This window comes from Apus apus, chromosome 3 (genome assembly GCF_020740795.1).
Source record: "Apus apus isolate bApuApu2 chromosome 3, bApuApu2.pri.cur, whole genome shotgun sequence".
In the NCBI taxonomy this organism is placed as follows: Eukaryota; Metazoa; Chordata; class Aves; order Apodiformes; family Apodidae; genus Apus; species Apus apus.
This window is the reverse complement of record NC_067284.1, coordinates 104,082,062-104,094,542: the sequence shown is the minus strand read 5'-3', so window position 1 is coordinate 104,094,542 and position 12,481 is coordinate 104,082,062. Positions and strand designations below refer to the sequence as shown.

Sequence of the window (12,481 nt, the reverse complement as noted above, 5' to 3'; positions counted from 1 at the left end):
AGCTGCAAAGGGATGAATAGCCTCTGCTGATGTTGTGTTCTGATTAGAAGCCTTTGAAGAGCACTGAAGGGTTTTTTTTTGCCTTTTGTTCCCCTGATGCGTGGCCCTTGGCTCCAGCAAAGGCAAAGAGAAGACAAAGGAGCACAAGTAGGTTTTTGCTCTCCTTGCTCCTTCTCCTCCTTTCATGTTTTCAGCTTTCCCAGCTCATGTTGTGGCTAATCTGGGATGTGGTGTACTCTCTCTTTCTCTGAAGCTGGAGGAGCTTGGGTCTCTTCGATGTGTGGCCTGAGGTCTTGCAGCCTGCAGGGAATATTTAACTACAGCAAAAGCCAAATGTTAAAACCAGACTTGGAGCAGTCCCTGGTAGCGCTGGAAGATCTTGAGAGAATCCTGACTCCCATCGGGTTTGGATGGGTCCTGGCTGGGGAGAGAGTTTCCCAGCTTGGGCATGGAGAGCCTGCTCAGGGCTTGGGACAGGAGGTTTGGTCACAGGTCATCAGGACAGGGCTGGGCAAACGGGACTTAGCACCAGCTGTACAGCTCCTGTGCCCACAGCTCAGGCTGCCACATCATCCGTATAGAAAAGTTTCTTCAGCTCCTACCTTACTTGTAGCTCCAGCTGCTTGATACCAGAGCAAGCTGTGTCTGAGCTCTCTCCCAACAGCAGCATCCTTCACCTCCCCTGCTGAAATTTAAGCTTGAGTCTCCTGTGAGCACTGTCTGATCTGTTGTCCAGGGAACAATCCCTGCAGCCGCCGCAGGAACCTTCCCCATCACTGAGGTCTCTTCTGGCTTGTACTTACTGCACTGCACCTGAAGGACCAACTTATGGCAGGACCTCACTGATGGACTCACGAAGCTGGGAAAGGATCTGGAGCACAAGTCTCACAAGGAGCAGCTGAGGGAACTGGGGGTGTTCAGCCTGGAGAAAAGGAGGCTGAGGGGAGACCTTCTCACTGCAACTGCCTGAAAGGAGGTTGGAGCCAGGGGGGTCAGTCTCTTTTTCCAAGGAACAAGTGATGGGACAAGAGGAAATGGCTTCAGTTTGTGCCAGGGCATGTTTAGATTGAATACTGGGAACAATTTCTTCCTGGAAAGGGTTGTCAGGCCCTGGCCCAGGCTGCCCAGGGCAGTGGTGGAGTCCTCATCTCTGGAGGGATTTCAAAGCCGTGTAGCTGTGGTGCTGAGGGACGTGGTTTAGTGGTAGCCTTGGCAGTGCTGGGTTGGGCTCTGAAAGGTTTCTCCCAGCCAAAATGATTCTGTGATTTTATGACCCCTCTAATTAATGGTCTAAGGTGAAGACACAGAGATGGGATGGGGAGAGGAGAGAAATGTCTTCAAGGAGTCAGTGAGGAGAGGGCAGACTCAAGAAAAGATGGGAAGAGATCTCCATGCACCCAGCAGCCCCATCCCTTCTGGCTCCTCTCCCCAGTTTGGCTGCATGGGGAAGGAGAGGCAGAGAGGATCTGAGGGTCAGGGTCTTCTCTGGGCTCAAAGATGGTGGTTTTGGGATGACCAGGGGCTGGCAGTGGGGTCTGTCCCCAGTATAAGTGGGAGAGCTCCAAGTCTTCTTAGGATGGGGGTGGTGGAGGAAGCACCCACCTGATGGGAATAATTCCTGCAGAGAAATGAGCTTTGGAAACCTGGTTCCCAACTCCCCAGTCAAAAGCAAGGATTAAGGTGTCCTTTTTAGCCATGAATAATTAACCAACATCCTGCAACAGTATCTTTAACTAGAAGCTAGCCAGGAGAAAGTCTGCTTCCACCTCCCTGCCCACATCTAAAATCCGTCAGTCCCTCCATGCTCCCCTCCTGGAAGGCTGCATGGGTGACATCCAGAAGGACAAAAAAGGACATAGCCAAGCACTTCTGGGAGCAGCAAGCTAAATGGAGGATGTGTGTGTTGCCATTAACTGAAAATAATTTATCTGCTCAATCCCTTATTAGACACCAGAAAATCCAAGGGGAGCCTGCTGGGGGGTATTCCAATGACTATTACAGGTTTAAACTTTGTTTGGAGGCTTGTTCCTACTTGGGAAGAGAGTTGAGGTGTTCAGTCCTACACCCCTAAACTGCAGGACCTCAGTCCTAACCCTGCTGCCAAATGGTTTGCAGTGGGCCAGCAGCTCAAGGTGCTTTGATGGGGAGGAGGCAGCAGCATCCTGCATGTAGAGTTGTTAGAGTGAGTCCAGAGGAGGCCACGAAGATTATCCAAGGGCTGGAGCAGCTCCTGCTCTGGAGACAGGCTGAGAGTTGGGGTTGCTCAGCCTGGAGAAGAGAAGGCTCCAGGGAGACCTTAGAGCACCTTCCAGGACCTGAAGGGGCTACAGGAAAGCTGGGGAGGGACTTTTGACAAGAGCAGGGAGTGACAGGACGAGGGGGAATGGTTTCAAGCTGCAAGAGGGGAGATTGAGATAAGATCTGAGGAAGAAATTCTTTGCTGTGAGGGTGGTGAGACACTGGCCCAGGTTGCCCAGAGCAGCTGTGGCTGCCCCATCCCTGGCAGTGTTGAAGGCCAGGGTGCAGCCCAGAACATGGTTGGTTTCTGGGCTGCAAAATTTGTCCCCATTTTCTTTGCAAAACAGGAAGTCCTGGCACTGGAGCCAGTCTGATGCATTTCTTGTCTTCAGGAAGAAGACAAGTGGTCTAGTGGGAGGTGTCCCCGCCCATGGCAGGAGGGTTGGGACTGGATGATCTTTAAGGCTCTTTCCCACCCAAACTATTCTGGGATTCCATGATCCTCTCTGGTGTCTCAGTTCTGCAGGAGGACAAGGCTCAATCCATGCTCTGGGGGGGCCCTGGGTGCCACCATGCAGCCTGTGTTGCCATCTCAGGTTCATGTGAGCTCGTGTAATATTCATGTGGGGATGGTGTCAGTTCTCTGCCAGCAGCAGCTCCCACCTGCGCCATCAGGTGCCTGGCAGGAGCAGCCAAGGGCTTTAGACCTTTCCTTAACGCTGCAAAGACCCTGCTGTGGCTGAAGAGGAGCTTGGCTGGGGTCCCCATCCCTGCTGGGCCCCCACCCGCACGTGGGGCACAGCTCTGCCCTCGGCACTAGGATGGCAACCCCACCTTAGACGAGCTGCTGGTGGCTCTCCTGTCTCAGCTCAGCTCTGCCAGCATCTCCTCCTGGGGAAAGGCAGGTCCTGGACAGCCAGCAGGTGAAGGTAGTACCCCTGGGAGGATGGAAAGAGGGGGTGGTCTGCAATGTGTCAGTTGGATGGGATGTGTCAGTGCTCACCTGACTTGGAAAAAGGGGACAGATGGGGCTTGGGAAGGGGCTGGGGGACGAGGGTGAGCTGCTGGGCATCTGCCTTTGAAGCATCTGTGACAGCTCCTTCCTCATTCTTCACTTGCTTCTTCCCTTCTCCTCAGCACGTACTAACTATGCTGCCACAATTCATCAAAATCCACTTTTTTCTTTTTTTTTCTTTGTCTGCTTTCATGCTGGGTTTTTTTCCTTCGTGACCTCCAAACTCAGTTGTTTCCTAGTTGTTTGCCTCCCTGGGGCTCCATAATGCCAGTAAGGGCAGTTGTGAAGGAATGAGATAACTGGGGCTGAGAGGAGAAGCAGGGAGATGTGCCTGGGGTGCAGCCATGGATACAGCACCTGAAGTTCTATGCCGCCAAAGGACCTTGTGCCCTCTGGACTCTTCTCTCCATACCAGCTACAGCTGAGGCTTATCTCCTGGATGTGTTAGAAGCTTGGGGGCTATTTTCCATTTCTGGGACCTCTTGTTCAGTAAAACTGCTTTGGGGGACATGCAGGAGGCTCCTGCATCTTATGTCCCCAGCACTTTTACTGAGGCTATGTTGGCAGCAGGAGATCATTGCTCCAGGAGGGGATGGGGCTGCCACCAGCTGCCACATATGTCCCTCTGGAAGGAGCTGGGTTGGGCTGGTGCTACTGGGATGGGACCAGTAGTTTGAACCAGGTGCTTAATCCCAGTCGTATAATCCCAGATTGGTTTGGGTGGGAAGGGAACTTGATATCTAGTTCCAACCCTCTGCCATGGGCAGGGACACCTCTCACTAGACCAGGCTGCTCCAAGCCCCATCCAACCTGACCTTCAACACTGCCAGGGATGGGGCAGCCACAGCTGCTCTGGGCAACCTGGGCCAGTGTCTCACCACCCTCACAGCAAAGAATTTCTTCCTAATGTCTCATCTATCTCTCCCCTCTTCCAGTTTAAAGCCATCACCCTCATCCCATCACTCCCTGCCCTTGTCAGAAGCCCCTCCCCAGCTTTTCTGTAACATCTTCAGGTTCTGGAAGGTGCTCTAAGGATTCCCCAGAGCCTTCTCTTCTCCAGGGTGAATAACCCCTGCTCTCTCAACCTGGCTTCACAGGAGATGACTTGTTCCACATGACCTAAACTAGCCTCATCCTTTTCCGGATGGTGCATGAGATGCTTTGCTCCCCAGGACCCGATGCATCCTTAGTGCCCACGCAAGGACCTTTTTGACAGAAGGGTCCTGCTGGAGGACCAGCACTACCAATGTCTCCTATGCAGAGTCCTGCTGGCTCCATCAACAGTTGCCCCTCTGCTTTGTTTTACTTCCCAAGAAATGTCAATTCCTGCAACAAATGCAGTGATTTTATCACTAAGCATGTGCAGGCAAGTTGCCTGTGTACCAGCTCTGGGCTGGGTGGTTGGGGTTTTTTTCTCTTTTTTTAACAAATTAATTGGAAAGAAGGAATGTAATGTGACCAACCCTGGAGGTGTGTTGGCTTATGGACAGGCTCTGTGTCTGCTGGAGTTCCCACAGCTGCTGGAAGGAAACTCAGTGGTGGAGAATAGTCTCAGAGCAGAGTTTCACAGCCTGAGCTGTTATTGCAGCATTTTCTCATTTCAAAGACTGAGTTTGCAAATAGCTTAAAAATGTTACTTCCCCTGTAGCAGCTCGAGGCAGATGTTCCCTGGCAGGATTACAGAGATGGAAACCTCACCCTCATCATTCCTGCTTCTGTCCATTGAGAAACTGCCCTTTCACTGGGGATCCCATGAATTAATCACAGCTACCGGGGAGTGCCTTGAGGCCCCAGCATTGGTTTAGTCCCAATTAAACCTCAGCTACAAGTAGCTCCTGTATCTTATACTGGCCTCCTTCCCTGATTGAATTCACCCTCCCTGGGTGAATACATTTATCTTCCTGTTATTCTTAATTTTCTTCTCATTTCTGCTGGCTCTGTCAGCTGCCTGCAAACTTCCAGTTCTTGCTGAAGACAGGAAATGCATCAGACTGGCTCCAGTGCCAGGACTTCCTGTTTTGCAAAGAAAATGGGGACAAATTTTGCAGCCCAGAAACCAACTGTGTCCTGGGCTGCATCCCCAGCAGCGTGACCAGCAGGGCCAGGGAGGGGATTGTCCCGCTCTGCTCTGCTCTGGTGAGACCCCCTGCAGTGCTGGGTCCAGTGCTGGGGTCCCCAACACAAGAAGGACATAGAGCTGTTGGAGTGAGTCCAGAGGAGGCCACAGAGATGATGTGAGGGCTGAAGCAGCTCTGCTCTGGAGACAGGCTGAGAGACTTGGGGTTGTTGAGCCTGGAGAAGAGAAGGCTCCGGGGAGACCTTAGAGCACCTTCCAGTGCCTGAAGGGGCTACAGGAAAGCTGGGGAGGGACTTTTGCCAAGGGCAGGGAATGATGGGATGAGGGGGATTGGTTTGAAGCTGCAAGAGGAGAGATTGAGATGAGATCTGAGGCAGAAATTCTTTGCTGTGAGGGTGGTGAGACACTGGCCCAGGTTGCCCAGAGCAGCTGTGGCTGCCCCATCCCTGGCAGTGTTGAAGGCCAGGTTGGATGGGGCTTGGAGCAACCTGGTCTGGTGGGAGGTGTCCTTGCCCATGGCAGGGGGTGGGACTGAATGATATTCAAGGTCTCTTCCAAGCTCCAAGCCCCATTCAATCTGGTCTTGAACACCTCCAGGGATGGGGCCTCCACAGCTTTTTTATTTGCTGTACATGTATGTGACAAATACCCAGTGATGTAGGAGCCCAGACTGTCGACAGCCCAGACTTCTTAAATTTGCCCAGAAATTATGGATATTTTTGCAAAGAAACTCTCAAGCCATTTGCAAAACATTATTTTAATAGCCAATCCAGCCCAAACTGCTCTGAGTGAATTTGACCCTAGTCTGGGTTGCTGACAAGGAGCTAATCCTGACCTGGCTCTGGTGTTCACCACGCTGGAAGGACAAAAATCATGTTGTGGCTGAAAAGCCTTCATATCTGCACAGATAATCTACTGATCTTGCCAAAGACACTATTGATTTTTTTTTCTCAGCAAGGTGGTGAAGGAAGCAGGTGGATGTTTTAATTTGTCAGGGGTTGTTTTAGGTAACTGGGTAGTGATGGCACAAAGGGGTCAGGAGAGATGTTAAGTCTGTGTACGACAGAGGTGGGCAGCATGGCATGGGGGGGAGAGTTTGTTGGTTGATAATACTGTGCTCCAACCTCCTGTTTGATCCCAAGTTGAGGCTTTCTCTAAGAAAAAGGAATGAGACCCAAGACTCAAAGGTAGTGCCTATTTAGTCTTTCAACTGAGATCTCCTCTCTTGCTTTTGAACTGCGAAAGGCTCCTCTTGTCCCACCTCCAAGTCCCAGAAAATGGCACTAAAATACAGTAATTGGTGGTTGGCTTTTTTTCCTCTTCTTCCAGAGCCGGGAAAGGAGTTTTTAAAAACATGAAGCTTGGCAAGACACGTCCATCAAAGGATGACCAACGAAAACAAGGTGTGTTGTTCTTGGGAGAAAGTTGTTCCCTGCTCCAGGGCTGCTTTTTGGCTATCCTTCACATCCCAGGGAAGCACCGAGACCCCATCAAATCACTGGATGGTTTGAGTGGGAAGGGACCTTTAAAGGTCATCTGGTCCAACCCTCCTGCAGTGAGCAGGGACATATGAGCACAAGTCTGACAAGGAGCAGCTGAGGGAACTGTGGGTGTTCAGCCTGGAGAAAAGGAGGCTGAGGGGAGACCTTCTCACTGCAACTGCCTGAAAGGAGGTTGGAGCCAGGGGGGTCAGTCTCTTTTTCCAAGGAACAAGTGATGGGACAAGAGGAAATGGCTTCAGTTTGTGCCAGGGCAGGTTTAGATTGAATATTGGGAACAATTTCTTCCTGGAAAGGGTTGTCAGGCCCTGGCCCAGGCTGCCCAGGGCAGTGGTGGAGTCCCCATCTCTGGAGGGATTTCAAAGCTGTGTAGCTGTGGTGCTGAGGGACATGGTTTAGTGGTGGCCTTGGCAGTGCTGGGGTAACAGTTGGACTCAATGATCTCAAAGGTATTTTCCAACCAAAGTGATTATATGATCTTCAGCCATATCAAGTTGCTCAGAGCCCTGTCCAACCTGACCTGGAATATTTCCAGGGATGGGGCATCTCCCACCTCTCTGCAACCTGGGCCAGTGTCTCACCACCCTCACTGTAAACAATTTCCTCCTTCTGTCTGGTCTGAATGTCCCTCTTTTAGTTTAAAACTGTCACCCTTTGTCCTACTAAAGTCTGTCCTACTAAAAAGTCTGTCCCCAGAGTGGGTCATTTTAGGCACAGCCAGTCAGTAATTCAGGGAACTTCAGAGGGAGCATTGGGTGCTCAAGAGGAGAGCAGGAGAGCCGGGCTCCACAGGGAAATGGGAAGTAGGAGCTGATGAAATGAGGCTCCAGTTGAAGACCTGGCAAGATGTCCCCCACCTTGTGATACCCCACCTCTGGCAACACTTGAGAATCATGCAGGCAGCTTCCAGCTTATTTTTAGGGATGATTTGCAAATGTGATAATGTGATGCAGGATTTAGCCCTCAGCTCAGTTGCCATGGGGCTGCTTGTCCCCTGACACCATGGTGGGACTGAAACCAGACACCTTTCTTGAAATGCCCAAGAGGGTCAGCCATCAGAAACTCTTTGTTGTTTCATTCAGACCAAAGGACTGGGCTTCAACAGAAAAGAAATATCTGTGGGCAAGGACAAAGACTTGCTTTAGATCATCTTTCTGGGCAAATCACCACTGTTTTCAGCCAGACATGTCAATGTGGTGCTGGGGGATGTGGTTTGGTGGTGGCTTTGGCAGACCTGGGTGGTAAGTTGAATTTTAGGTACCTTCCAGTAGCTGATGGGGCTACAGGAAAGCTGGGGAGGGACTTTTGACAAGGGCAGGGAGTGATGCATGAGGGGGAACAGTTTCAAGCTGCAAGAGAGGAGATTGAGATGAGATCTGAGGAAGAAATTCTTTGCTGTGAGGGTGGTGAGACACTGGCCCAGGTTGCCCAGAGCAACTGTGGCTGCCTCCTCCCTGGAATTGTTTGAGGCCATGCTGGGTGGTTCTTGGAGCAACCTGACCTAGTGGGAGATGTCTTTGCACATGGCAGGGGTTGGGACTGGATGGTTTTTAAGGTCCTTTCTTACCAAACCATTCTATTATTCTATGAAATGACCCTGTCTCCTGTTTTTTTCAAACCCCTCTACCTCAAAGCACAACCGTTGGTTGTCTTTGCAACTGCTCTGCTGGTAGTTAATGCTGCAACACTTGCTGAAATGCTCTTTCACCCCTTGAAGGTCTGGGGGGGTTTGTCCTTTTCTCTTTTATTTTTGCCTTCACAAAACCATAGGCAGACACGTTACCTGGGTGGAATCATGTGTCACAGGAGACAGAGCCTCGTTTTTAATCCCTTTTTAGACCAGGTTGTCTGTGACCTGAACAGGCGACCATTGTTCTTTGTATGATCAGGTGAGGTTGGTAGGACATATTGGTTACCTTTCTGTTCACCTTTAATTATTCATCATATGGAAGCAATAAGAGACATTCTTTTGTCTCCTTTCTGCAGATGAACCCGCTGTTTTGGAGGCAGAAGACCTGGACCGAAAAGCCATGAGACAGGGATATGGACTGGAGCCAGACACCATCTCCTTAGCCTCTGTCACAGCTGTCACCACCAATGTCTCGAATAAGAGGTGAGGGCCAGATGCCAGCTTCTGCAAGCCAGGAGTTGAGGGCACGTTGGTAGACACCCCACAGCCACGTGTTCAGTGGTGTTTCACAGCCCCAGAGTTTATATTGCTCGGATTCAAAGAGGACAGGAGCTTCCAGAGGTGACTCTGCCAATTCTCTGTCACAGCTGGCAGTGCCTCTGCCCAGAGAGGTAGAGATGCACCGTTCCTGGAAATGTTCAAGGCCAGGTTGGGCAGAGCTGTGAGAAACCTGGTCTAGTTGAAGATGTCCCTCCTCATGACAGGGGAGTTGGAGTTGATGGCCTTTAAAGGTCCCTTCCCACCCAAACCATTCAATGATAAGATGATTTTAAATCCATCTGTGGTATGACTGTGGGTTTCTTCTGCTCCTGCAAAGGTCCAAGCCTGACATCAAAATGGAGCCGAGTGCAGGGAGGCCAATGGATTACCAGGTAGGTGACAAGGTCCTGTTATTTGGCCACTGCAAATGGGAGGATTCCAAGGTTGGTGCTCATGTGCAATGACTAATTTAATTGAATCATAGAATCATGTGGGTTGGAAAACACCTTTAAGATCATTGAGTCCAACTGTTCACCCAGCCCTGCCAAGGCCACCACTAAACCATGTCCCTCAGCACCACAGCTACACAGCTTTGAAAGCCCTTCAGGGATGGGGACTCCACCCCTGCCCTGGGCAGCCTGGGCCAGGGTCTGACAGCCCTTTTCATGAATAAATTGTTCCCAATATCCAATCTAAGCCTCCCCTGGCACAACTTGAGGCCATTTCCTCTTCTTCTATGGCTTGTTCCTTGGGAGAAGAGACCGACCCTCCCCCCACCAGCTCCAACCTCCTTTCAGGCAGTTGTAGAAAGTGAGAAGGTCTCCCCTAAGCCCTGTTGGAGAAGAACAGGTTTTGCAGCACTAGACTGGTACATGATCAAGATACATGCCTGGCTGACTTCTACATGTCTGCTGTCCTTTGGCAACTGACCTTTGTGGAGCATCTGGGAATTTAGAGGCAAGGGCTCGATCTTCCAAGCTCTATCCCTGGGGAACCTCAAGATGCTGCCTTAGTCCATGGCAGCAGAGGGGGATGGGAGGGAGGGACAAACTGTTAGTGAAATGGTGCCCAGCAAAGTAATCTCCAGGAGGTGGTGTGGGGTGGGCCAGGGTGGAGGGGGAGTCTCAGTGACCCTGGTTGCAAGTCTTCCCAGAAGGTATTTGGAGTGTCCTCAGAAGGCTCAGCTACCCTTTACCTTGAGTAGAGTAGAGTAGAGTAGAGTAGAGTAGAGTAGAGTAGAGTAGAGTGGAATGGAATAGAATGGAATAGAATGGAATATTTTGGCTTAAATTATCACATCATCCCAGCAACTCCAGAAACTTCTGGTGGGGCTTTTTCCCCTCTTTTTTTTTTTTTTCTTTTTTTGTAACTGGAATCAGCTTTTTAAAAAGAAATATAATTGAAAGACAAGCCTCTTAATATGTTACCATTATGAAATTTCCCCAAGTTTACCCATAAAATTAATAGTTCAGTTTTTAAAATATTTATTTTTTCCATCATTATATAATTCAAGGTAAAGTTGAATTCAAGTTACAAAAATGTTTCATGATATCTAGAAAGATGCCTGTAAATTAACTCCTGTTTGGCTTCTTGGTAATCAGGACTGAGAGTTCATGTTATTTAAAACAATTTTAAAGGCTACCCAAATCCACTGTGCTTTGAAACCTGGAGGTTACCTGTCCTACCACCAGCATGTGAGAGATTTTAAAGAGATAACTCTAGAAAAATGGCTGCTGGGAGTCAAAAAGATTTGTTACCTCCAAGAAATTGCACCCTATGGTTTTCATTTAAATTGAGAAATTTAGCTACAGTCTAAGCAAGGATTTATTATTTAAGAACTCTTAATATGGCAAGGCAGGAATTTAGGTACAATCTAAATCCCTAATGTTAATTTAAAGTCACGAGGTGGACTGAATTGTGAATGACAAACTTCTGTGTCATAAATACATGGAAATGTTTCAGCTGAATGTTTTGCTCATTGCTATTGAGAGCAGTTTCTTTTTCATCTACCACAGAGAGGATTACTTATTTTAAATAAAATGCATGTGTGTGCACGTGCATACAGGGGAGATGATCCATGGAGTGGTGGGAAATATTCCAGAAGTAATGAAGAATGGAATGGCATGGATATAGACTAGACTAAGCTAACATACAAAACTAAACAAAATAGAATATTTCAGTTGGAAAAGCCCTCAGTGATCATCTGATGCTGCTCTCAAGAGGTGACAGTGCTTGCATCCCTCTCCCCAGGTCAGCATCACTGTCATCGAGGCCCGGCAGCTGGTTGGGCTGAATATGGACCCCGTGGTCTGCGTGGAGGTTGGAGAGGAGAAGAAATACACATCCATGAAGGAATCAACCAATTGTCCTTACTACAATGAGGTGAGTCTGTCCTCCAGTGATGCTCACAGTGACCTGCTCCTGGGGGTCTGCATTGCTGATAGTCAAATACATGTAATTTCTCATCACCTGGGGTTTTTTGGTTGTTTGGGTTTTTTTCTTCTGTCACCTTTTGTCAGAATAAAATGAAATCTCAGATCACCCAGAAAGGAGAAAGAAAGCTTTTGCCCTCTGGTATTTTGCAAAAATGGCAAGCAGTTCACTCACTTGAGCTATGCTCAATTGTTCTCAATTTTTCCACTAAGTTAGTGCTTCCTTCTGTCTCCCCAGCCTGCAGAGGCTGTCAGTGGTGGGGCTCACACTGATCCGTCCCTGCTGTGACATGTGCTTCACAATGCTCCTCCAGCAGTCACAACTCCTTCTGCTGGAGCTTGCACCATAATTTTGTCTTTCAGCCCCACCCTGGCTCTCCTGCCTTCACCACCACTCTTTCCCTTTCAGTACTTCGTCTTCGATTTCCACGTCCCCCCAGATGTCATGTTTGACAAGATCATCAAGCTCTCTGTAAGTCAGCCTGCTTGTGATTATCCTTTCCACAGGGCTTTGGAAGAAACCAGCCCCTTCTGTGTATGCACTGGGGCTGGATTTGAGGTCCTTGATGTGAGACCCCCAACAGGAGCTGAGAGGTTCAGTCCTACAAGCATCACATCTTTTGTAGATCCCCCCAGTCCCTCTTTCTGTCTCTGACCTTCATTACTGGGGCCACCCAACTCCACTCCTGCATTCAACATCCCCCTCCATGGCTGATCTCTGGTATTTCAGGGCAGAACAAAATGAAACCTGTCTCAGGATGTGTTTAGGCTTGGGGAGAAGCAAGACCTTCCCAAGCCTGTTGAGGATTTTCTGAGGCATGAAACTGGCAGAGCTCTTGTGAAAACTGAGGATTCTGGGATCAGGGCAGAGGCCACAGCTGCCACCACAGCCAGGGGGAGGGTGATGAATGAGATTTGCACATTCACTGACCAACGCACAGTAATTATCATACTATAGAGTCACAGACTGGTTTGGGTGGGAAGGGACCTTAAAGATCATCTAATCTCAACCCCTGAATGGGCAGGGACACCTCCCACTGGACCAGGTTG

The 12,481-nt window shown here is 49.5% G+C and overlaps 1 protein-coding gene across 1 annotated transcript in view; it reads left to right on the top strand.

The window, feature by feature from the left end:
* Positions 1–12,481, top strand: part of OTOF (otoferlin) — a 133,474-nt gene that overhangs the window by 80,274 nt on the left and 40,719 nt on the right. Inside the window, exons 6-11 of the mRNA XM_051615858.1 lie at positions 118–147; positions 6,660–6,733; positions 8,816–8,942; positions 9,337–9,391; positions 11,250–11,381; positions 11,841–11,903. Coding sequence (XP_051471818.1) covers positions 118–147; positions 6,660–6,733; positions 8,816–8,942; positions 9,337–9,391; positions 11,250–11,381; positions 11,841–11,903 — 481 coding nt within the window. The remainder of the gene's footprint in view (positions 1–117; positions 148–6,659; positions 6,734–8,815; positions 8,943–9,336; positions 9,392–11,249; positions 11,382–11,840; positions 11,904–12,481) is intronic.